We start from the raw sequence: 27,198 nt of genomic DNA, 5'->3' as shown, positions 1-27,198 counted from the left end.
ACTTATTCATGGACAGCAGAAAAAGAAAGAGGAAGAAAAAAGTCATCACAGCCCCATTTTTGTGAAGCAAGTTTTCATTCAGGCAGGCAGCTGCACAATCAGCAGGTGTGACACAAAGAGAAAAGGAGCCAAGATGTGGCCACGAACAAGGGGGAACTAAAAACCTTTTGGGAACAATTTACAGTTAGATCTCACTAAGCACACTGTAGTACACACACCTGTAATGCAAGCTTTGTTGGAGCTAATGTAAATTAAACACAACTAAACTTCCCATCTTCCTGTGACCAACCTTCCATGAAGAAGTAAGCACTGCTTTAATTAATTTTCAAAACAGACCATAAGTGCTGTAGCTGTTGCAAGATGTGATAACATTTTATAATATTGTGTGCTATTTCAGTCCTTTCAGATTTGGTTTTCACTAGTAAACTACAGACAACTTTGCTCCAGCAGCACAGCTCCACCACAGTACAACACCTCGAGGCACTGGCCATTCACTAACAATAAACCCCAGCACCAACAAGAAGTGGGGTATTCAATGAGGTACAAGAAGCAGCCATACTGCATTTGCAAGGGCAAACTATCAGCTTGTTTAAAAGATGTTTGAGGATGAGAAAAAGGTATAAAACCCATTTGCTAAACTAATTAAAGAAACTGTATTGTCTTTAACAGTATTCATAGTTTATCACTTTACAAAAGACTTCAGTTTACTGCAGAGGGTAGATTCAAATTTTGTGGTATTACCATAAAAACTGCCAAACAGAAGTACGAATACAATGTTTTTGTGAAAGAATTCAAATCAGCAAATATGAGAACAAAATGTAAATATATAACTATGACAATGCACATAAGGATATGTATGAGACATCTGACAAAGCAAAAGAGTTGCAGCTTAGCTGCAAGAAAGAACTGACCACACAAGGAGACTTTCCTCATTGAGAAAACTGTTTCCATCTTCTACAAATAATCAAGAGGAGGACTGGAAGGAGGGAGAAGAAAGGAGGTCAAATCAAGATCTGTTACACACAATCCTCTCCTGCCAGAGCCACAAGTGTATTTCTTCGTGTAAATTTTCAGATTCCAGCAAACCAGTGAACTCTGCAAAGGTCAGTCCAATATTTAGCCTACCCCAAAGAATTGCTGAAACAGCTCTTCTCTCTAAATTACCACTTTGAACTGTATGAATTTTCAAAAAATAGCCCTTTTTACATCACAAAAAAAAAGCCAAATAAGGGTGTGGTTACCGTAATTGAAGTCTACAAAGTATCACTGTGCAAGCTGTCTACAGTTTTACGTTAGACAGCCTCATCGTGATCCAAATAACATTGCGTTTCAGAAAGGGCCATTTGGAAATGTCAGTGGTTATCCTTGGCACAGGAAAGTTTTCTGCAATTTTGATGGCTAAGACCTCTTTGGGATATAAAGGTATCAATTTATAGCCCAGTCATATATGCAACCTGGAGTTTTCAATCACTTGGTGGTCCAGCTCTGCATTACACAGAAGGTTGCTCAGTGCTGGGTTTCATTTTAAGGCACTCATTCTAATTACAAGAAAAAAAATAAACACCTCCCCAGAATCTTCACCCTAGGCTCCCATCTATGTTTTGACCTCTCTAAGTCTTTCTGTACTTAACAGAAAAGTTCATTAGAATGACTATAATCATACAAAACAGGAGGATGCTCCCTACTCCTAGTTTACAGGAAAACACATTTCCCTGGCAGAATGAGTCCCAGCCTCTCCCACAGAAGAATCCCCCAGGCCCTGAATCCCCATGCAGGTGACACAGGAGATGTTGGTGACCCAGCAGCTGCTGCTGCCAGCCCCAGCTCGGGCACAGCTCTTCCCCCCGGGCTCAGGGGGTGCTGCTCCTGCAGAAGGCCGCTGGCACCGCAGTGCCAATGCTGACAAGCGATTTCTCTCATGACTCAACACTGCCAACCCAGCTGCCACACCACAAGTTCCACATTCAGCCAACAGATCTCAGAGGACCCTGTGCCCTAAGCTGATAAAACATGGGAGGTTCTGTAACTTGGAGTTAAATATTCATCCCAGTCCTCCTTGCTGCTCCATCTGGACCTGGAAGACAGTGGTGAACAAATATCTCCTATCTGCCTCACAATTAAGAGATTGGTATATAACTTTGCAAGTTATTGCCAAACAATTAATGTACCACTTCTGATAGTGTGTTCTGTAACATTGTCTACATGCACAATAAATTATGTTTTCACTTAAGGAAAAATAAACAAAGAGAACCAAATCCAACCTCTCTCAAATAGTCAGAGAACATCAAACAAACTCATAAAATTGGACACAGCCTTACTTTTGAGTATTTTTAAACCATGACACTCAGACTTTAACTTTTTCTAAATTTAGAAAAGAGGGATTGGAAGACTTCAGCACTACACTTGTTCATGTCAAGAACTCCAAGAAGCTACTTGGGCCTGTAACAGACCCAAAGCTCTGCAAGAGTGTCAGGTTGCTTTGGCAGACACAGGCACAGAAGTCAAACTAAGTTGAACTGGTCTATTTTCCAAACATACAAACATGATCAAAAGGCACAAAAAGTATAATGCAGAAAGTATTACCATTATTCCTGATAATACAAGAAAAAAGTGCTGGTGGGGCAAAAATGAGCTTCAAGTGGGTGAAGGAACTGCCAGCAATGAATCCAGAATATGTAAGGTATGTTTCCTTTCTTCTTTGAAGCAGAAGCACTGACTGAAACATGCCTGCTACTTTGCTATTTAAGTGGAAAGACAAGGAGTTAAAAAGAAAAACCAACAAAACAACAACAAAAGCAAAAAACCAAACCTTCCATGGAGCTAGAGCAGAAAGCTTGAAGTAAAATCTCACACTTGTAATATTGTAATGATAATATTTCATAGTTCCAGTACTTCATTTTTTAAGAATAATGCACTGCTATTCATAAAACCAGAAATATAATTCTAAAATAAAAAAGCAATGTAATTTGCATTTTGAATAGCAAATGCAAGGCAACTTCTTTACAAATACTAAACTCGTTTAAACATCAAATAAATTAGCACCTACACTACTAATATACCAAAGAGCAGCTTTTCACTACTGAATGGATCCCACCCAGAGAGAATGCACAAAGGCGTATTTGAACACACCACAATTCCCATGCCTAGTTCAGTTACAACTGAGGTGGTACAAAGAGGGAAATAATAAATAATAATAAACTGGGAATTTCCTCCTGTTCTGATGCAACTCACACCTTCAAACACAGGACTCTTAATCAATCGGAAGAAATTACTATTTTACTTACCATAGAAGGACAATCCAAACAAGCAAATGTGTGTTTATTAGAAGAGGAAAATTTCTGAGCATAAAGCACCAAGATGAGATTACACACAAATACAGCCAAGCAATGCAGTATCTGTGCCAAAGGCTGGGTGACTCAGGGTATCACGAAGCAGGAAACAGAACTTCAGCTCCAATTGTTAGCATGGCACTAAACGCACATAAACAGACTCTAATGCAATTACCTTGTTAAAACTGCATATGATGTACTACAGAAGTCAATTATGGTTTTACATTATGAGCATTATGATTTCCCCACACTAGTGAACTTACTAATGCCAGTACTTTGGACAGACACTTTTTTTTTTCTGGAGGTGTTCTCTCAATTTTCATTTTTTTGAGTCATGTGGTGCAAGAGCACACAATCCATCCAGCACAGAAGGGAGAGAGGACTGCTGAGGGGGAAGGCAGGCTCAGATATTAATTTAGTTTCAGTGTGAGCAGAATTATTAGCCTGTCACTGGGATGAGTGCAGGATGAGTTTCTAAGATGACTAGGAGAGACAGGAACTGAGTTTATTCAGACTAGAAAAATACACAGTAAGGGGAGAAGCTGGCTCACAGGCAAAAGGAAACACAAAGTGGAAGAACTCTGACATTAAAATGACCTAAAATTGTCTTACTCACAACAGGGGAACCTACACTCTTTCCCAGCACCAAACTGCAAACTGATCCAATTTCCCCCTCAAATCCAAATTCTTTTTCCAGTTAATATCTCCATAGTCACAGGAACACAAGTGATAACACAAAAAGTAGCAGTTCTTCTTCAAAGTTTCACCCACTGTGCTTTTTTTCGGGGAGGGGACACCAAAACCCAAAGAACACAAAGAGCAAGTGGACCAGTTCCAAATGTATTACCCAGTATGCTCTTTTCAGTCTTGAGAAACAAGAAAAAGAAGGAGAACATGTCCTACTGCTCTTTTGTACTCGCTTATTCTAAACAGTAGAGGTTTAATTAAATGATAATGTTCAGAGATTATTAGAGGCATCTCACATGCTGAGCTGGGCCTCCAAATGCTGAAATGCTTATTCACACCAAATTTTCTTAACAGCAGCTGTCATGTCTTCAATATTGCACCACATAAACCTTTTGGACAAACTGAAGTACAGGAGACTTCATGTAGAGGACCAAATAAAATCTCCGTTTGACCAGCATCAAATTACACCCATTTGAAAACTGAACTAGTTTTATCAGAGAGATATTGTCATTTCATTATGTATCATTCTCCTTCTACAAACACAGAACTGAAATGTACACCCCAGATCCAGCATCAGACAACACACAGGGTGAGTCTGTAATACTCTGCAAACCCAGGGATAGCCAGGCTTGAAAACTACTAGAAATCCGAAATGCTGTTTTTACTGAACAAAATGTTTGACTTTTAAAAAGCAAATTTCTAGGTAAAGGAAAGTTCTTTCCAGCTTCACTAATTTGCACCAGTCATTCTAAATGCACATTTCACTAATTCAAGCTGTACCCCTTTAATGGGTGTTTTAGGCTAGAGAAACTGCAACACAACAACTGCAACAGAGCAGAGATCCACTTCTAAAAAGATTTTTTTCCTTCAATATTCATTAAATGTCACAGCAGAGTCAGATTACATCTTTACCAGCATAAACTGAACCCAGACAAAACGCCAGTCCAGCCCTGACAGGAGCAGCCACATCAGATTTTTCAGTAGTTACTAAAAATCATGACACTTCCAACCACAGAGATAGAAAGGCAAAAACATAAATGCAAGCCAGGTTAACTTCTATTTTTTCCATCTTTAACAGGATTGCTTTGAAAAGAGTGAACAGACATTTTAGTATGAATTCTGAACCCACAGGAGCAATGATCTCCAATTTTGACATTAACTTAAAATAATTTCCCCAAGGATTAAGGAATTAACAGCTCAATTCTTTTAGGAAAAACACAGAACTGCTGGGCTCAATGGGGGTGTCCATGCAGCAGCAGGCTCAGAACAACTTAATATATGCCTGGCATCCAGGAGCTACTATAGAACAAACACGATGTGGTTTTGAACACAGGCTGCTGATGCCATACAGAAGACTCAGCTTTCCAGGAAATTTTACATGCTGGAAATTTTACATGCTAAATTCTGATCCTTCACCATCTGTTCCAATTCACATTTTCATGAAATGTATGTAGCAAGTAACAAAATACAAATCAAAGTGACTGACCGGATTTAAATACTTCAAATAAACAAAGCAGTCTTTTCAACTTGGCAACAGTCTCCCACTATCAAACAAGTGAAATCAAACTGTATTTGTGGGGAGGAACAATCTCTTATCACACCAGCAAATACACAGCTGGAGAGACAGAAACCTTTCAGCACGTACACACAGGAGTTCTGATATCCTCAAGGGGTACCTAAAACACCTATGTATCAATGAGTTTTAAAAATTGCCTCCCACTAGAAACAGATTTACCATTTTATCAACAATATCAGAAAACTAGAATAGTAACTAAAATTTGCAAATCTGACATTTTCCTGCTGAAGGAAAAAAAAAGAGTATAGAGCTAAGGACACTCACAATGTACTGAGAAAATAAAAAGTTCTCTAAGGAAAATAAAAAGTTCTCTAATGAGCACCGGGAAACTGCTACAGGAGAAAAAAAAACCCTGAGCTGGAAGTGCAATGTTTCAGCAATCAATATTTTCATAACACATTAGCATATTTTCATAAGACTTTTGACCTAGCTATTCAAGGTCCAAACTAGGCAGGCAGGATTCATTTTAAAAGCAGTATTGTGCATAATCAAAGGTCTAAGACAGCTCATACAAGAGAGACGTCAGCCTCTTTTTGAAGTCATTTCAGTTTTAATTCATTTAACTTTCACAATTTACCTCGAGGGTTTTTTCCCATACACATACAACATATATGAGAAAGACTTAAAACCATTACATACAACTTAAATTTTCTAATCCAAATCCTATATCATACCTGCACCATTTTTTAAATTTCTGAATCCAGAAAACTGTTTTTTGTTTTTGTTTTTTTTTTTTTTTTTTTTTTTTTTGCAGCCAGAATGCAAACACCTGGAGTCTTAGAAACATTTCAAATATACGCCTTATGTCCCCCATAACCACTCCTAATTTGACCTCTGCTTGGTTTCATCCCTGCTCTGGATTCCAAAGTCTCAAAGCCACCTACAAAAATACTACAGAGCTAAGTCCTCCTGATATCCTTCTGTAATCCCAGAGGTACTTTAAGAAACAGACACTCTGAAAACACCCGAGTGCCCTGAGAGGGCACAGATTACACTCTGTTGTGCTGCATCTATATTTCTGCTTATATTTCTTGCTCAGAAACAAAATGCTTTCAAGAAAAAGGTTCTGTAGTGAACATCCAGATGTTTAACTTTCCTAAAAATAACCAAGTTCACCCTTGGAACAGTCATAATTCCAGAGCACCCTTTGGGCAAAAGCACTCAAATCAGAACTAGAACATAAACTCACTCCAACCAAAGTTAAACTCAGGAGAATGCAGTAGCAAGATGACAAAGCTGATTTGAATATTAGAGCTTTTGGTTGATTATTGAAGACACCTACTAAATTTAGACACAATTCAGTGAGTTTGCCATATGCATTGATACCTGTACCTAAAAACAATATGCTACTTTGAGACCAAAATAATATTAAAATGCTATTTAACTTTCATAACATCATTCAGATTTGACTGTACAGAGTGAACAAAGTTAAAAAAAAAAATATCCATTAATCATCCTTTATGTTTTATTTGAAAACTACTTTTGTGTAAGAAGTAAAGCACCATGAGGATGGAGCTAACACAAATTTTAAGCTGTTTTTAAAATACTATCTCATCACTGTTTGGCACTGGGGAGACTTTTTAAGTTAAGATTTTATGCATGAGCAACTGCAACTTGTGTTGCACAGGATTAAGCACAACAACAACAAAAATCACAACAGCTCAAAGTTTGACATTTTTCCTGCCTGTTTCATTGTCTATATTTTAAGACAGTTCTAAATAAAAGTATTTAAAATGTAAGGAAAAGCAAATAATTATGCAAAATGAACAAAGTTGGGCAACATTTTAATACGAGAGAGAAGAATGTGACAAAAAGGTGACAGATATGATATGTGGATGAAAAAATGAAGAGAACTTTACTTCAAAGTGAACTTCCTTTACTCAAGACTGAACACTGGTTTGTCCAAATATTTTTCTCTAATAGCTCCCAAAATTTCTTTTAAATATAACAGTATGACCCTTGAAAAACACATTTTCAACCCCAAACCAGTTCTAAAAATACCAAACACATACAGAACCATGCACCTCTTAAGGCAAGGGCTCTCATTTATTAGTAATATTGCAGGACATGTTGAGGTTGCACTTTGCAAGTCAGAGCCAAGTTCTCAGTCAGCAATCAGGATTTGCTGGCACCTCAGCAGGTAGATGGGAACAGTTCCCTTTTGTTGGAACTGCCATGCTCCCTATAAATTTGTCATGTTCAGTCAAATGGACACAGGTTATCCCTCTTCTGGGGGCACCTGGAGCCCTTCACTTCCCAGACCAGTTCCCCACACAGTCAGTGGAGAAGGACAAGCTTCTGCCCAGAGCTGACAAGTGTCCTCTGCTCTCTCCATTCCCTTCAGGTATTTATGCAGTCCAGGAGCTGAAGTTTAAAATTTAGTTGAAGTGAATAATCTCTCCATAATTTCTGATATGTTTCTGGTATATACCAGTAAGAATTCAATTAATCTATGTAGGTTTTGTATAATAAGTCGGTATTTTCTGTCTGATTAATAATTGCAAAGGAAAGAAACATTGGATTAAAAGTAGTATGATTTTAAAGAACTACATGCAAAGCATGCATGCAACCTGCAGGAGTTTTTGCTCAATTCAGTTCATTATGAAGTTTTCATTCTTTTCTCTTTCAACAGCTCTCACTTATTATGTTCACCTAAGCAACCCCATGGGAAACCACAGACATTACTAAATATTAGAAACTCTGTGGAAGGCAAATACTGGATTTGACCAGGAATGTGATGACAAAGAGTTTGCTCTAGGCTTCTTTCATGTTTTAGAAAGCCAATTTGCTTTCAGTTCATTTTAGGGGGAGAATGACATAGATTCCAGAGATGTAGTCAGCTATATGAAATCTTGCTTCACAAAACAGAAAATATGAACCACAATGTCTGCTCTCCCGGGAACAGAGGATAAACATCTAATCACATAGGCCCTTACAAAGGAAAACATTATCTTTTATTAAGAAGAAGGACTAAAAAAACATTCTTTTTCAATATTAGGCATTTGATTTTGTGCAGTAAGTGTGCAATGGCAGTACAACTCGGTTCCAGACGAGGTGCAGTATGAACTACCACAATGCCATTGATAAAGCTGATGATTTTAATCATTTTCTATCAAATAAGATTTAGTAATAACTGTTTTTGAAGAGAGAGAAAGTATACAAATTACCCACCAAATTTCAGACAACATGGAATTTAATTCATCTTACCTATAACAGGAAAAGAAAAAGAAAAGCAGAAATAGTATCTGGCTTATGATACACAGTTACAACATAGCACAGAATTATTAGTTTTAGGGTCCCCACTATTACATGTGGACAACCAAGACACTGCCATAAGCCTTCTTCAGTGTTGATACTTCCCTGGTGCTTAACACATACCTTAATGAGGTCTTCTCACTTCTCTTTGAACCCCAACCAACACCAAAATAGTCTGCTGGATTTAGTACTCATTTGCCAGATTGTGCAATGGCTTCCCATTCATTTCGCAGTTACAAAAGAGTTTCCTTGGGGTTTGCAAGACCTGTGTAAGAAACTCTGCTCAGCATGAAACTGCCAGGCATCAGTTCTACAGGGAACTCATGGCCTTCCCAGTTTCAAGCCCTCAGTACTTTGAGGTCTCTCTCAATGTGTTTCTCTCTTGTGAAACATAAATCTAGCAGGGGCACAGTGCTGCTCCTAACCCTGTGCCTCCATATGCACCAGACAAAACACGTCTGGCTCTTCCCTCCTCCCTTCAGGTGATATCATGAATCAGAAGGTCGTATATCTTCACCGGTAAACCGTGAGCCACCTTGGCAGTAGCTGTCCTATAAATTTATAAGACAGATAAATTGTGAGCATAAGTAAGCTGTATTCCTTCCCTGCCCATCTTTCTGTGTGATTCTAGCAGTGTCTTAATTAGCAGCATGAATTATTTGCCATGCTAATAGGGAGATATTCAAAGCACAGAATGATAATTTCCCTGAAAGTTCAAACAAGACACTGGCTGGAGATGCACCTCCTGAGACATTATTAGGAAAAGACAAATAAAAATTTAAGCATCTCTACCACATCCAAGGCCAGACTATTGCACAAGTGAAAAATTTCTTTACAAAACACAATACAGGTACATGAATGCTGCAATGCTTCTCACTGTGAGCTACGAGAAATGTAAGTAACTATGTCTGGAAAAGTCCAAGCACAACTGAGCTAGTTCCTAACAATGTTCAGACAATTGTCACAGGCAAATTGTGGCAAAAACACAATTGTCTGTGTTTGCTACAGCAGTGTCTGCAGCAGTTGATTACAGACTTCTGATGTCATATGGCATAAGCCATTCAGTAGCAATTATTTTCTTTCAAGGGGTTAAACAGTTATCAATTGCTAAAAGGAAGAAGGAAACACAACAAAAAGTCCCCAGCCCAAGCAAATGCCCCAAAGTATAGAAGCCATTCCACCAAACACACACACACACACAGCAGCTCCTCACTTCCATTCTGACTGTATGGAATGTGCCTTAGTGTGGAAATTACACCTGGTACAGAACCCAACACTTGTTAATAAGCAAAGCACATAACTGATTACCCTGTCTCTAAACTCTGCTGATAGCATGGACCTCCAGTTCTCTCTTAATGTCATGAACACAGCACCAATCTTAAATCCAACCAACACAGTGAAAAAAAGGGTTTCTCAGCTGTTCTATTCACATGTTCTCCTTCAGAGAGTTTTCCTACTTTCCCAGCAGGGAAAGCCCAGTTTGGCTGGCAGCAAGGAGAGTCTGTCACAGATCTCAACCAGAGCAACACTTCAAGAGGAACTCAGAACCACACCACTACCACACAGCAACTGAAACACCACCTTACCCAGCATACCTTCACATTCATGAGATCTTTCCTCTTGGAAAGAATGGAACCCAATTCAGTTTGGTCAATTCTCTAATAGCAAAATCAAAAGCAACTTCTGATACATTTAAATCTTACAAAGCAACTTGAAAGAAGATTCCTTTTGTGAAGAAAATTGCAAGTGGCATTAGAGTTGTGCAGGATTTTTATCACCATTGGTCTCAGCCCACTTGCCTTCTATCAGAAATAGGTGGGTGGCATATCCTTAAGTTTAGTAAGATTTTTTTTTAAATAAAGAAAAAAGACCTAGTTACAACATGCTAAAAAATCCTCATCATCAAGAAAACATCCACTCAGCATTGACTACTAAAAATATCTCAACATATATACCCAAGCCACTTTTGGTTACAAAACATCTACTACTCAAAGCAACTTTTGTTTCCAAAACAAGAGCACTATGAACTTCTATTAGTTGGGCATTTTGCAGAGTTACTGTCCTCAGGTGTCTACAACTACAAGAAAATCTAAATATTTGCTTAATTTTACAGTACTTGCACAGAAAAAATGGAGGACATCACTCCCTTGATAAGGTGTCATACTAGCTAAGATACATGAATTCACATAATTCCTACAACTATTTTAAAATTATTTCCTTTGTTCCTCTCTCTGTACAAGATGTCAACAAAAGAATTAACAGCCACAGAAATGAAGGAAAGTTGGATCTATTTGGATGACTTGGGGCACTGTTCAGTGGCCAGAGGGGTCAGGAAATTCTGTGATCTCACTTCAACAAATTTGGAAAGACTATAGCACTGCAGCCTTTCCAAATTAGTCATATAGACACTATAAATAGATTGTCATGGAGTTCTAGAATCCTGCTCCTCCAAAGTTATCCACTTCCTATGCAGTACAAAGATACAGGACATTCAGAAACCAGTTTCCTAACAGCTCTGAAAAATTCCATTACAAAAAACTTCCAATAGCTGAACTACAATCAGCAAAATAAGGGCTTCTATTAACAACAAGAGATAACAAATTTTCACACTTTATCCTAATGAAAAGGAACTGTATTAGTGTCTTCCAGAAGTGGAGCAGTAAGTTATTTGAACCAGGTTCCAGACAACTGAGTCTTTAACATAAGAAAACACAGCCTGTCTTCTATTAATGCAATTCAGCCTCATCCCAGACACTGTCAGCCATCCAAGTCCAGAAGTGCCATTTTTCTGAATAAGGTTGTTCAGCCTAAAAACTCTACACAACTAATTACCCAACTCCACCCTTCTCTTGGTTCTCTACCAGCCACATTATCCAAGAGTCAGAATGTGCTGCAGAGCCAGGGCTAAGTTCATCTAAAGTGCAGCTGAGGCAGGCACATCATCCCGGGCATATTTATTGACAATGTTCCATCATACACAGAATATTATGGTTGTCACAGTGCCAGCAAGCAGTCAAAAAAGGACAAAAGAAAACAGATTATTATGTGGCAGAAAGGGAGGACTCTCAGGATATACAGGGCAGTTCTTGTTGGCCTGCACTGCTTTGCCAAGAGCCCCACAGCAATGCTGTGCTTAGACTGTCCCTCAGCCCGGCCAGACCAGCCCAGTCTGACACCTGCCAAGGTGTGACCTGAACTCACTGCTCCATCACTGCACCAAGAGCTGCCACTGCCCCGGCTGAACAGCACAAATAACCCAGCACCGCAGACAGGACAGGCTGTGTCGCCTCTGAGGACCTCAAGAACAGCTTCACCTTGAAAATCTTTTTATAATGCTCTTTAAGACAAATGTGCAATAGTTTTGGCAGCTTTGCTTGGACAGGTAACAACACACTGTGCAAAGGGACTACTTCAAAATTTATGACAACAAATCTTACCAAATCTATAATCTGACTTCTTATGGGATGCAAAGAGGCAGGTAACAAACTAAACCAAAAAAGTTCAGACCAAAGTATCTCCATCTGAACCAACACAGAAGAACACACACAAAAAGCACAGCAGGTTTCCTCACAAGCACACAGAGGAATACCATATTTGATCTGTAACTGATCGCTTGTGCTCATCCAGAAGCCAAAACCAGAAGATTAAGTTGATCCTCTCTGATGTGTACAGTTTCACTCAAGACACACAGACGATACTTGAGTGAACTAACTCGCTCTCAAAGTATTACCTAAAGACAGCCTGTGCAAATTAATGCTTAACTTCTTTACCTTTACCAGCTCCATCCTTTATCCCCAGGTTCTTACTCTGGCCATCCCAGGGTTCTAACCAAAGCTGCAGTCCAGGAGACCAACCTCTCCCAGATCACCACAAAGCCTATGCCCAGTTCTGGACTTGGTCAATCTCAACATACCAGCAGTAGAGAAATTCTTCCATCTAACTTTGTTTTAACTATCTGGAGTATAATACTCACTGCAGTTAAGGACTAATAGAAGAAGGGTTTATTCACATTCATAACATTTCTTTTGTAAGTAACAGAGTTGGTCATGCAGAGCAGAACTCTGACAGCAGAATGTGCTGCAAATCCCATCTCCTTGCCAAGTCACTGCCTCCTCATAAAGTAAATGCAACAACTGAAGAAAAACAGTAGTTCAGAGCAAGAAAGAGCAGGAATATTTGTACTAGAACCATACAGCTGGTTTATCTGTGAGATACAGGTTTTTTGGCAATGAATGTGACAAAAGGTTAACATATACATACATGCAGGCACTACTGGGTTAACACCTAGAACAGGTCCCAGGAAGACAACATAGCAAAACCTCCAGGGTCTCTATCTTTTCCCTAAACTAGGAATCATTACTTTGTAGATTACACAGGTTAAAAAATGCAGCTCGCCTAACTGATGAAAGAACATTCACCCAAGACTTGGTGCACAAAGACATTACAGAGTCCCCGCATGTATGGAGGATATTGATCTGAACACTACAATGCTTCCCAGACAAAACACATCCTTCCATCCCAATATATATTAAAAAGTCTTATTTGGAGGTTTCATTTCCACAGCAGTTCTTGTACTTAAGTTATGAATTTGCAGAATACCATGATACTAATAATTTTTTTCAAGTTATCAAGATGTAGCCTCTCTAGTATGAAAGAGGTTGATTGTTTTTATCACAGAAATCAGAAAACAGGATGTTTTCTCACCTATAGTGACTCTACTGTTGACTTAAAAAGCCAAACCAAAACCACACCTCATACCTCTGACACTGAGACTGGTATTTATTGATTATGCTCTTAGAAATCCAAACTCTTTTTAGCAACATATTCAGAAGTCAGATAAAAAAAAAATAAAACTAACACCTAATAGTTTAATCAAAGCATTTAACAATCACGCCTTACAATCAGCAAGCCAGAACTAAAGTCAAATTGACCAATATGACCTCGTCCGAAAGAGCAGCTCTGAATGCTACTGCGAGTTGCTTTACTCACACAGTACAGGATTACTGTGTGATCACTTTATCACTGCCTGGGAAGAATGAGACATTATTTTATCAACATTCCATAAAAGAATGAGTTAACACCATCAGCACCCAACTGTGACTCTTCAGTGATAGCGGTAAAAGTACACTCCTGTGACAGTCAAAGCTATAGAGTAAGCAGCCTGTCTAGCCAGATTTAAGCATCTTTAATCATGCTGGCCCTGTATGAAGACAAATTCATGTTGTCAGATGATGGCTGGTGAAATTCTGAAATGAACGTGACTATTGACAACTGCACCAAGTCCCGAGGGGATTCAGCTGGCACAAAAATACAAAATACTGACCATCAAAATGGGCACCCTACTTCTGTCAGCTCCAACTGAGAAGCAAACTCAAAAAAAAAAAGGGTCTTGAGTTGTCCTGAGTTCAAGCGGCCAGGGCCTGATTGCTGCCTCACAAACTGTGTGCAGAAGCACAGAACATTCACACACCCGTGCCAGGGTTACGGCAGCTGGGTCAGTTCCAGGTGCCAAAACCAGGTAGCAGAACAGAGACTGTTTTCAACAAACTCTTGCCCAAATAGCTAAGAAGCTTTTCTTGTGACAACAAAAGTAGGAACATTCTTTAAAGAGGGTGTTTTGGAAATCTTATGAAACTTTTTCCAGTAAAGCCCCCTGCAGAGAAATAGTTTTGGTTTATGCAGACTCTTTTCATCTTTCGATTCAGCATTAAGGTAGCCCGCTTTTTTTATCTGCAAAAAATATAAAAATAAAGAGAAAGATAACTAGCTGGAATACTAACACTGGGGTTCTTCTAAGGCACTTAAGTATGATAAAGAGCATCTTTCTGTTCTGTACCATCTGTAACTGCTTACAGCTGCATCTGCTTTAGAAGTAGTCAACTGAGCAGAAAATTAAAGAAAAAGAAGTTCGGCTCTTCACTATTTAGCTTTAATGTTTCCTTTTTCTTGAACAAAAAAAGCACTCTTTAAACTATTTTCAACATAAAGCTTAATTAGATTCTACTCTTCATCTTCAAAACCCTGCAGAGATCATAATGTTCCCCATGAGAGCTTTTAGCCCTTTGTGGTAACTTTTCCGAGCAGCTATTCAAGTGAAGGTATAGCACCAGCACCTCAAGGAGAGTTCAGGGAGCAGATAATCTTTCCTCCAGCATACAGCCATCAATCTGAACTTCAAAAAAGGACCAGAATGACCTTGCGCCATCAAACCTAGAAAGCAAGACAGACACACCTCACCAGTCTGCAGCACAGGCTACAGAAATCCCTATAAGCCAGCTCTGTTTGCCTCCTGCTTTTTCACTTACCTCACCTTTAGCTAACAGTGACCTAGAGAAGGGACTTCCCATTGACTAAATAAGTCTAAGTCACACTACACCTATTTTATCTTGCCAACTGGGTCTGACAGAGATGACGGTGAGATAAATCACAACTGAAACCTGAAAGTGGCACTAGTAAAATCACTTCTTTGTATAACAACTCACTATTGAGTTTTGGTCTTACACATCCAATATGTATAACAACTCACCACTGAGCTCTGGTCTTATACATCCAATAGATCTGTACCAACAGCTGTCTGATACTAACTACAATAATGACTCAGAATTCACTGTTGAATTTCTACCCACTACTAAAGTTTCCAGATAAATTCAAATCAAGTCTTAAGCCTGGGCTATCTAGCTGACCAGAGATGTCAGATGGCCAGGAGCCACAAATACCAGAATTGCGTGGAGCCATAATTCAGCAGCTGCATTCACCTCTGTCCTGCTAATTGCACTATTGCAGAGCTCAAACATTTTGTAAAGCTGGTTCTTGTCCAAACTGTGCTATCTCAACTGGAGTCAGCTGAGCTTATTATTCCAGTAATGACTGAAATTAAAATAAATCCTGAGGATACACACTTGCTACTAGCTTAACCCATATAGAGAACCCCGCTGCAAAACTGTCTGTGCTGTAGAGAAATGTCACTGCTGTAGAGGAATGTGCACCAAATTTACATGCTGAGATCACTTGATTTCTTGTAGCACCTGAAACCACACTGCACCATGAATCCACATGTACAAGCTTTTGCTATTCTAACATGAAGCTGCTATTTGCAGTACTACTGCCATGAGAAAATGGTGTAAGCAGAGCTCCCAGACTCCTGTGATTCAGTCAAACACTATCAATTCTTAACATTTCTGTTGATCTCTAAACTTCTGAAATAGTTTGAAATATACTTAAAATTATGTATCATTGCGAATTTACTAGAAGTCACCTGCTGGCTAGTTATCACATGAAAAAAAGGACTTATTAAAGATACTTCTGTCCAAAAAACAGCAGAGTACATAGGAACGAAGAAGGAAATTTGGACTTCCAAATTGAGCAAGGAGAGAAGCATTGAGTAAAACAAAGAGGACTGCAGGATGCTTACCTTTAACAGTCAGTACTTAACACTGCACTGAACTATTTTTTCCTTTTATATGAACTGAAGAATAATCTAGATTCGAGCCTATTTCTTGAGTAAGTAAGGTAAGCTTGCCAACTCCTGGCTAAAGTTGAAGACTGTGTATGAACAGAGGGTGGAACCCCCTGGGTCTCCTCCTGCTTCCCCCACACAACCTTCTCTGTGGAAGTGCCTGCAGGAACATGGTTATGGCAAAAATATGGAAGAGAATCCTTTCCCAGTCTTTGGCTACATACCCGCCTGCATGGAAAAATAACTTTTTGGGTCAAAAGTCTATGAACCAGCTCCAGGAAGTAAAGGAAGAACATCCAAACCTGGAGTCACAGTAGGAAAAAAATGAGAGACAAACAGTGTAATTTTCCTTTCAGATTCCACTGGTCAGGGAAAATGCTATACAAACTCTGAGATATGATTTTATCTCTCCAACTTCTACATTGTCACCTTCAGTAATGGAATCTTAAGACTAACACTGTACAGTAGAGAATCGCCTTAGTGCATTCCCCCCTACTTTATTGCACTGTCTGTGACAGTTTTAAAGAATCTCCTGGGAAAAAAAAAAAAAAAAAAAAGCCACTTCAGCCTTATTTAATACATTTATTATTTTGCATCCTTGTTGCTGTAGGATAGTAACAATGTTTACTTGGTTAGTTATCAGTTACAAAGGATCCCTCCAAAGAGCCAGCACAACATTCCGACTTCTGACAGCCCTGTCTATACCCTACCACTTAATGTGACACACAGATATGGAGGCTATCCAAGGGAATCTGAGACCTGAGGCATGGGTCTGGCCCTAAAAAGAAATACTCAACAGAATCTAATAATGAAGATGACAGCAACACAGCTACACAATTAATGAGCTCTGGGATAATGTCATCATGGTGGTTCTAGCAGACAGAGACACTTAATGTATGGTGAGAGCTGAGCTGCTCTCGGGAGGCACAGGAGGGGAGGGAGAACCTTGGTCTGGCAGATCAGAGTATTTGAGGCACAGACACCAAAAGATTTAGGAGAAGAGATCATCAACACAAGCACCCTTGGAAGAATTAAAGAGAAAGGGGATCAGCAAGTGTTGCAATGACACATTGCTCCATTAATCTTATTAAATCATCACCTTTCCGAGGCAGTCTGGTGGCCTGGATCCCGTCCAGCAGCCCGTGCTTTGCTCCACGCAGCGCCCATCACCGCCCGACTCGCTGCACATTTTAATCCTCATCACTGACACCAAACCAATGTAGCAGCAGAAAGAAAATGTGCACAACTTGCTTCTACAAATTTCACCCTCAGTTCTTAGTGGAAACTTTCCTCATATGTCACTAAAATCAAATTAGGCTGTTTTGACTGAACAATTTGTGCCAATTATTTGCTTTAGATTATATTGCAATGCTTAGAGTCATCATAAAATGTCAAGGGACAATAAAAGCAATGGCACCTATGCCACAGATGCTGACACATCACATTATCAAAATAATGATATAAAATAGCAGAGATATTGAGAAAGACCAGAGTCTGCTCTGCTCTTCTTCCAAATTTCAGGAATTAAAAATCACTGCATTTTAAAAAGAATTACACACTTTTTAAAGTACTTTTTGTAGGAAGTTTTCCTAAATAGCCATTTTTTTGGCATTGTGTTTCAGTGACAAATGACTGAGTTTTCAGCAACTGAATCGAGTATTAAAAATGGTGGTATTCACCAAAACACAACTTAACTCAATAGCCTCAATTAATCTGTATGGTGGTCATCACAAAATTCCTCAAATTCCAACAGCATCAGACTGCTTAACTCACACCAAAATCCCAAAGTGCACAAAATAAGCAATATATTGGATCCTACACTTCAGCAGAAGAAAGAGCTATTCTCAGGTCCATCAAACCTCACACAAACCACAAGAACAAGTATTGATATTGGTGGATCCACACACCTAAGCACTCATCTGTGACACAAGAAATCATATTCGGGTCATCTTCTGTTCATGGAAATTCAACCTTTCATCCCCAGAAAAGCAGCCTGAACTACCCCCACAGACCCTTCAGTCTTCCAAACAAGGTTTTTATCCAGGTCTCTGCCAATCCCAGGCAGAAAGGCATGCCTGCCTTCTGGCCCAGCAAATATTTACAGTATTTTATATGAAGTGAAAGAGATTTAAGTGGACACACAAAACTCAACCTCTGAATAACACATAGTTTGGTGATGAGAACACTCCCCTAGAAGATGAGAGATGCAAGGCCAGAAACCCTGGGGTCGGAACTCATCTCCTGCATCCTAGCCAAGATCTCCAGTCACTGGGTAAAACTGAAGGAACCATTAACTTGTACAACCACAGTACCTGAAAAGGTTAAATGCAGAACTGACAGAAATCTTAATTAAAATAGGTGACAGAAATCTTAATTAAAAGAGGTACTGCACACCAGCACAAAGAGAACACTGATTTCTGTTCTTTAATTTTTTTCTTAAAGAATTATTAATATATTAGTAAATAAAGCCTTGCAATTAGCAAACACTGTCAGGAGGATTTTTTTCCTTGTGCTAATCAGGCACTATACACATGTACATTCAAGTTACTGTAAACTTCTACTAATGCCATGCTCTTTGCTTTATTTGTCTTTCAGCCCAGTGCTGTAGACAGTGCCCTGTCTACATGATACACAGCTTGAGATAGCAAAAGCTCCAGGGAGGGTAACAAATAAATGAAGTGAGACTATTCCTGAAAGACAAACATATGAACTCTAAACTTGATATTCTCAAATTTACTGAGGTTTAAGACACTTTTCTCGTGCTAGATATTCACACACATTCATACAATGACATCCTTGTTCTCAGGAGGTTCCTAACAATCCTTAAAATGGAACGTGGCCGGTAATTTCAGCTCCTGAAAAATGCAACATTAAGGGCCAAACTCCATGTCTGCATGCCAGGATTTCATGACAGATTTTTGACAGCAGCACAACAGAATTTCATCTATGTGCTTTGCAATCTGTTGCCTATCAAGCGCAGAATTTTAAAAATTCAGGTGAATTATTTGTTTTCTGTTGTAAACTGCCTCCCATCCTCGGAAAACCTTAGTCAGTTAAGGTCTCCCAGACTAAACTAAGCAAACAAGTAAAAAATCTTGAATGCAAAAAATTATTTTACTAGTACTTGACAAGTTCTGTCAACAAGCTGTAGCTCCTCTTACTCCCTGCCCTCCCACATACACATCTAATCCAGCCAGCTAAGACTTGAAAGCACCACCTGAGTCTTCTGGAAGAAACTGCATTTTAATTCATGGCAGCAGCATGTTAAATGCTTAATTGCAATCAAAGCAAATTCTCAGACCTCTGAATCCAGAAAGACTTCTAACACCAATTTGAATTCTCCCAGGAGCAAAGACAGCACTGTACATTTACACTTATTCCAAAACCCAGTAGTTTTATTGATTACTCTGACACATCATTAGATTTAATTTCCACCCCCTTTGCATTATGAAGAGAAGCTTCTAAATATATCATTTCACTCATGAAACATTTGATGGCTAATACAAGAATCATCCCACTGATTATAACATTTAAGAGGGAGTTCAGTTGTTCTTAAGATTAGTGACTCAATACAGTGCCTTCTTCTTTTGTTCTTAGCTTGCCCTCCCAGTCTGTCTCCTAATCACCACCCTGAGAGGGCACACACATTGCATGGCAATCCACATTACTTTTATACAACACTCTTGGAAAGAAAATATTAAAAATACATTTGATTTTGGTGTAGAAATCCCCTTCTTCATTCTTCACCAATGAAGGAAGCTGTGAAAATCTTTTGTGCATTCAAAGGGCAAAAAAAGAACAAAGCAATCTCTATTGCCAGGCTAGGCAGCAGTAAAAAGGAAGGGGGTGTTACATCAGGCCTTGAAAAACACTAAACACCTACTAACTGAAGATAAACAAGATAAGAACGGTGCTGTGCCTTCCCAATAGGCTACAGCACCACAAAATGCTAGAAATTAAGGACAGACCAAGTGTTTTACAAAGTAATGATCTATGTCTTGCTGTTTCCATACTCATCTGCTGTCATACTTCCAATAGCTTGGTGCCTGAAGATAAATTTCTTGGTATTTACTAATCTCTTACACACACACATACACACACTGCTCTGTCCATGCTTATTCCCTCTGCTATAGCAGAAACTTTTGTCACTACCAGTCCCACTTCCTTGCTGGAGCACAGACAGGAAGCAAGGGGAAAATGGGTATTCAACAACCTCTTTCCTCTCCCATTCTATTCCACTTGCAGAAAACTAATTTTAGCTCTTACTTAATCTACAAAATCATGAGCAACCTTGCCATGCAGCAGTATGGTACACAGCTCTCCTCTCCTTTCATTTTTGCAGGAACTTGACAAAGAAAGTTTTTCTGTTCGCCACTGACAAGCATTTGATTTAAACACCCTTTCTTTTTAAAAAGTCCATATTCTTTGAAAGAATATTTCCATCTGGGATTTATCCCACATTTCACATTAAAATTAGTTTTTCCAGGATGACAGTACTCTTTTTCACCAGCAAAATTCTCAGCAGAGCCTCCTTTCAGGATAAGACACCTCTATCTGAAATACTGGTTCAGCAAGATAACTTAAGACACTTAAAAAGAGTTAAATAAAAGTACATATGGTTATAGGTGCGGGCACCACTGAAGAAAAGAAGTTGTCAGAAGAAATATCTTACAAGAACACTGTCAAAAGATAGCTCATGTATTTAAAACTATGAAAGAGATGGGGGGAAAGCTTTAGTCTCTCCTTCTTATAGTATCTTAATAAAATAAAGTAATTGCATTCAGTTCACTTGGAATTTAAAATAAATATGCAAACCTACCTTAAAAATCTCAGATTCATATGTACAAACCAATAAATAAAGCAATATGAGAATTAGTTCTCATCTCTTGAAAACAGCATCATTAACAAGACTGTCAGTCACTGCAATAAGCCCTATTTCTCATGTTTGCCAATGCTCATGTCCACTAATCACAGCTGGCAAGTACATTTTTTCAAAGTAATTTTAACACAACTGAGACTTTTTTTTTTTTTTTTTTCAAAAAATCAATCCCACAATAAGCTTTTATCATACCTTGTGAAGCTACAGTGGTTCAACAACACATGCAGACAGTTAGGGACAGAAAGATGGAACCAAGCCTTATGCACCTGGACAAAAGGGAAGTGCTGCTGCAGCTGGGAACCAATTTACATCCATGCAGAGACAGGGGCCTGAAAGGGTTTTTCTCAATGCCAGATGATGCATTTTCAGTAGTGAAATAAGGATGTGCACAGCAGCTGGACACTGCACCACAGAACACACCTGCTCTTGGAAAGCTGCCTTTGTAACACAGAGAAAGGACCAGGTCTGCCAAATGGACAGGATGGGATCAGCCAACTTCCAAACAGAGCTCCTGCACCAGCTCCAGGGCACAGCTCTGCTGCACAGGAGCACCAGCCTCCTCAGGTGACAAAATGCACACTTCTCCTAAAAATGCTAAAGCACTGGTCAATTTTATGCTGAGCTGATCATCACAACTGTAAATAAACTGAGGCATGTATAAGTAATGAAATACCCACAGAGAAGAGAGCATGACTGAAATTGGATTTTTGCTCTGTCCACTTCTGCCATAGCTTCCAGGCAAGGCCACACAAGGCCCAGGCAAGGTAAAAATGCAAAGTGACAGAAACCTCAGATCCATGAGGACACCACAGAGAATACAGATTTAAAATTATAGGGTTTTAAGCATCATGTCCTCATTCTACAACCTCAGTACTGTAAGAAAGAACTTCCATTCTTCAGATCCACCTAGCACAGCGAACACTTTAAATCGCAAATTCATTCCCTTAAAATATGCAACCTGCAGAAGAGGAAATCCTCTCACAGCCTCTGTTAAAAATCCTCCCTTTAGACTATTACTATGGCAAAAACACTCATTCAAAAAAGCAAAGGAGTTAAGATCAAAATAATGTATAACTGACATTTTGTTTCATTTTCTTCTTTCCAGAAAGCTGACAAATCCAAGAGTTTATGAATTTATAATTTCATTCTGCAATTAAAACACACTAAGACACATTTAATTGAACTACATTAAACTGCCTAAATCTGTACCAATATTCATTTACTGTGTCAATATGTAAATTATCTTTTAAGTCAAAAGAGTTGTCCTTTCACTGCTATTTTAAAGCAGACCAGACCACTGCCTGAACTGAGCTTGGGAAACAAAATAAGAGCATCTAAAAAGCAGAAGACTGATACAAATGTTGGTTCTTGACAGGGAAGAGACAAGAGAGGGAAGAAGGGGCTGACAAAGTCTCAACATGTGGCAGAACAGAAATCCCCACAGGGTTCCAAGTTTTGAAAAGTAATGGGACCATTCAGAACAGGGATATTTGTTGCATGTTCAAACCCTTCTCCACATTCAGTACACACCAAGGTCAAAAACTAAGACTTAACTCCTTTTTTAATAAGGGACTTATTTCAAAACAAGTAACTTTATTCAAAAAATCTAAGAAACAGCTCTGGATGACATCACTGGATTTAAAATGCAGTGAGAATATCACAATAAATTGCTGCAGTGGTCAGGTCAATAGAGATGATGCGCAGGTAAATTATTTGAGGTATTTTGGCTGTGATCCACAACAGAACAAAACCCCCAGATTTATAGGAAGAAACTGCACCTCGTCTCTTTGATCCACTGCCAGCTAGGCCCAAGACAGTGTCAGGACACAGAAAAAAATGCCCTCTCATTTGCTATACTTCATGTCTTTCCACAGGAACTGGTCTCTTCCTCGTCGTTCTATTTCCTGTACACAGACCAAGCCTATTGTCCCTAGGTGAAAACACACACACATGCCACCGACTTACCAGCCTGCGCCGGCATAAATCTCCCTTTAGGCAGAGGTGACCTGCAGCCTCAGAGCCGTGAACGAGCTCCTGTCCCTCTCCAGGCCCGGCGGACGGCAGCGCCGGCCGTGCAGAGATCAGCTCGCACGGAGCCCTCCGGGACAGGGGGTGACAACCTGGCCAGTGCTCCCGGCGATCCCCTCTTTCTGCCCGGCTGCCGGCGGGGGGGATCCGCACAGCCCGGCCGCCCCGTCCCTCCTCCTTTCCCCTAATCCCTCCTCCTCAGCCGCGCCGAGCCCTCAGCCCGCAGCCCCTCCACCAGCGCGCTCCTCGGTGCCCCGGCCCCGCCGCAGCCCCCGGCCGGTCCCCCCGCCCGGACCCCGGCCCCGCGTGGGGCCGCGCTCGGCCCGACCCGGAGCCCCCCGTGGCCTCGGCCCCGCGGCTCACCAGGAGTAGGTCTGCTCCGCCATGGCTGCGGCTGGGCGGCCGGCGCTGGGCTCTGCGGGCGGCCGGGACCGGGCTCCTCCTCCGCCTCCTCCTCGCAGGCTCCGGGGCTCAGTGGCGGCCCCGCTGCGGCTCCCGGCCCAACATGGCGGCGGCTGTGAGGAGGGAGGGGAGCCGAGGGGGGGGTCCCCGCGCGAGCGGGAAGGGCGATGGTGGCCGCGGGGGCCGGCGGAGGCTCAGCAGCCGCGACGCGGGGCCGCGCTAGGACGCCGGCGGGGCCTCATGGCCGGCGGGGCGGCGGCGGCGGCGGCGGCGACGGCGGCGCGGGGCGGGGCGGGGGCGGGAGGCGGCGGCACCGGGCGGCCGGGCCAGGCCGCGCCGCGTGCCCGCGCTCGCGCACGGCGGGGGCGGAGCCGCGCCGAGGGGCGGGGCCCGCACGGCGCGCGGGGTCACGTGCCCACAACAGCTTCACGTGCCGCCGCCGCCGGCCGCGCGCAGGCGCAGTGGGGCGCGGAGCCGCCTCAGGCGGCCAAAGGGCGCGGGCGGGTTCGGGGCCGGGGCTCTCCGGTGGGTTTGGGACCGGGGCTCTCCGGTGAGGAGCCGCGGCTCCCGGCGTCAATCCCGAGCTGCCGTTTCCGTTCCCGCAGCTCCCCCGGGCTCGCAGCCGGGCCGGGGAGTGACCCCCGGGAGAGCCGCCCCGGCGCGGCGCTGAATTCCCGTAGCCCGCAGCAGTCCGCGCTTTCCCGGGGCTCCTCTGAACGCGGGGTGCGCGGTGAATGCACCCTTCAGGTAAAATAATTCGTAACTGCGTTGTTAATTCATCAAACGCACAGGTGTTTCTAGAGAGTACTGTATTTTTGGATTTGTGGACTTTGAAAATGAGTAAAATCAACAGGATCAAATGCTCAAAATGTTTGGTTTTTTTTTTTTTTTTTAAGTAAGGAAAATAACATTCCAGATACTTTGACCAAATAAAAATCATGTGCTTCGTTTTATCACCAGCTCGCTATTAAACCTGTGTGAGTCTTAGGCAGAGAAACTGCTGCGTTGATATTGGTCTGATTCCTGCTGCCAAACCCTCAGCCCCTCGTTTCGTTTCTGCCAAATGCAGAACTGGTGCGTTTTGCTGGGTTTGCTCATGTCAGTAATCCTCTCCTCCTGGGAGTTCACTTGCAGCAATTTTGTGCAAGTGGGGCTTTGCAGAGCTTGGATCAATTGTTCCCATCCAGCTGTGCATTCCTGCTCATTGTCCCTTTCAGCGTGGGAGGGAGAACAGCCACTTTGAACATACAGTTAGAGGTAATGTAACTGCATCAAATATAAATAGAAGCACAAATGCATGGGAATGATAAAAATAACTCTTTGTTTTAAAAACAGGAATGAAGAAATTCTAAGCCTCGATAGAATCTTCAAAAAAAATAATGAGACACTGGGACATTCTCATTGCATCTACAGGAATGCCAGATGCCTCTGAAATTTGGAGCCGACTTTAGTAGTAGATTGAATAAATTATTTTCATGCTGTCCATCTCATTTATTCTCTTAAATGGAAAAACTTTAGGCTACTGGATGGTCATGACAGAGGATTAAAAGGAAGGAATGTCTGTTCATCTTTGTTGTGTCACCAGTTGCTGTGTAATCATGGGCAGATCACTTCATCCCTGCTAGCTCAGATCCTTAGTCAGTACAGAGGAAACTGCAAAGTGTTGCAGCTACCTGAAGTTCTGGGGACCTGCAGCAGGAGGATGCTGCACATGCAACACAGGTTTACTTGGTCTTGGTGGAGAGAATGCCTGGGACTCCTGTGCTCCAGTTAAATATGGCTTTTATTAAGATGGTGCTGGACACGGAGGGTTTCTCCCCCTGTATCTTTATGCTTTCAAAACTAGTGATAGGGGTTGTGTCACTTCAGCACCCAAATCCTCAGTGTGTTTCCCAGCCCTTTGGCCTCATGGAGAGGAATGACCTTAGAGCTCCCAACATAATCAGCTCTTTACCCACTTACTAAATCTGTTTGAGAATGGGATTTATCAGCCATGAGGTGGAAATGCTCCTAGTACCTGTGCCTGACTGGGTCACGGGATCCCTGCTGGGGTCAGCCCTGGCAGCTGGGGGTGCTGGAAGGATGAGAGGGTGAGGAATGTTAAACTTTCCTCCCATCCAGTTCAGGCTGGACTAACTGGAGAAACTTCCTGCCCTGATTGATCTCTGCCCTCGGCTTGCACCCTGTGCACAGTCCCTGTGCCCATCTGGGTAGATCGGCGAGCTTTGGTGGGCATGAGAGGAGAAGGGAGGAGTCCTGCTCAGAGCTGGAACAGTGGGGTCCACAGCCCATTCTGTGAGTTTGGGGGGAAACTCTGCTGTTCCCACATACACATATCCCCTGTCTAAAAAACAAACATCTCAGGCTTTGGGTAGGGTTTGCACAGTAGATACAGTCCCTGCTTTTGTTCTCCTCAGCACAGCAGAAAGACCTGCACAAATGCTTAGATAATAAAACAATTTTGAATCCTCACTCTTTTGTGATACAAACCTGAATGCCTGGAATGCCTGTTGGTGCTACCCTTTTCATTGATTATAACAGAGTAAATGTTAGAAGAAAAAATGACCTCTCTCCTTTTAAATCAATGCAGAGAAAGATAAATCAGTCTTCAGCCTTGTCTTGATACTAAGGAGCCTTCCCTAATTTTCATTTTGCTGAGAAGGATGTAAAACTGATATTGCTATCTATGAAACAATATGCCTGTTTTGTGTTCAGCTTCCAGTTTCTCAGTCTTGCAAAATTTCCAGCACATTAATTTGGCACAAATGATTTATAGCTGATGAGCAATTAAAGTATAATTTCTTTCCAGCATCTCAGGCTTTGTGACTAGACTATTAAATGATTTTGCAAGCTTGCTCTATCATTACAGGATAGCGATGGGATGAATTCACAGGAGAAATTTATTCCTCCCTGCAGACCAAGCATCTACTCTCAACTGCAAACTGGAGCACTGCTTGCACTCCTCATATAATTTTTTCATTGTATCTTCTGCACAGTCTCTCTTTGGACCTACAAGAGAACTTTAGTCTGAATTTTAGTGACAGTTTACTCTGACATTACAAAGTCCTCCCAAAATGCCTGTTCTGCCTGGAACCTTTGATGTAGACTGATGCTTTACTTAGACCTGTCAAGGTATTTCAGAACTAGCAGCAAACAAAACTCTTTTAAAAATTATTTTTATATTTGGAAGGGTAGCTCCCAGAGGCAAGCATGGTAGGTAGAGAAATATCAGATGAAAGTACTGGCTACAAAGAGTCCTCACCTCCAAGCTGTTTAAATGTCAGCAGATGACATTAGCTAACCATGTCTTGATTCTGCTGTAGTGGAGGTGGAGAGAACCACCAGAGGAGCTTCATGTAGACACTTCACCCTTCAGGAAAGGACATGACAGGTATAGTTGTCAACCCTGCTTTGTTTAGGAAGGAACAAATAGCATGGACAGGAGCAGAAAAGGAAGGAAAAAAAAAACAAAAATCAAGAGATCCACTTCTGACTGTACAGCTGGGAGCGATACTAGGCTATTTGCTTGTAAGATCCTTGTGGGATTCCCCTTTATAAAACCTAATTACAATGTGCAGTGACCGTG

General features: G+C 41.2%; 1 protein-coding gene and 1 long non-coding RNA gene across 4 annotated transcripts in view; one reads left to right on the top strand and one right to left on the bottom strand.

The window, feature by feature from the left end:
- Nucleotides 1–27,198, bottom strand: part of SPPL3 (signal peptide peptidase like 3) — a 67,249-nt gene that overhangs the window by 31,674 nt on the left and 8,377 nt on the right. The window contains exon 1 of one of the 3 annotated variants that reach the window (XM_030285817.4): nucleotides 23,574–23,907. The exons of 1 other annotated variant lie outside the window; for it this stretch is intronic. In XM_030285817.4, the coding sequence (XP_030141677.1) occupies nucleotides 23,574–23,596 (23 nt within the window). In that variant the 5' untranslated portion in view covers nucleotides 23,597–23,907. Of the gene's footprint in view, nucleotides 1–23,147; nucleotides 23,492–23,573; nucleotides 23,908–27,198 lie in introns of those variants that run through there. One more of the 3 variants, XM_072936220.1, reaches the window with a different exon arrangement.
- Nucleotides 23,935–25,097, top strand: LOC115497394 (uncharacterized). Its single transcript, XR_003962952.4, has 2 exons — nucleotides 23,935–24,359; nucleotides 24,948–25,097. It is a non-coding gene; the product is annotated as an uncharacterized lncRNA (long non-coding RNA).

Source organism: Taeniopygia guttata, chromosome 15 (assembly GCF_048771995.1).
Source record: "Taeniopygia guttata chromosome 15, bTaeGut7.mat, whole genome shotgun sequence".
NCBI lineage: Eukaryota > Metazoa > Chordata > Aves > Passeriformes > Estrildidae > Taeniopygia > Taeniopygia guttata.
This window is presented reverse-complemented; position numbering and strand designations above follow the sequence as displayed.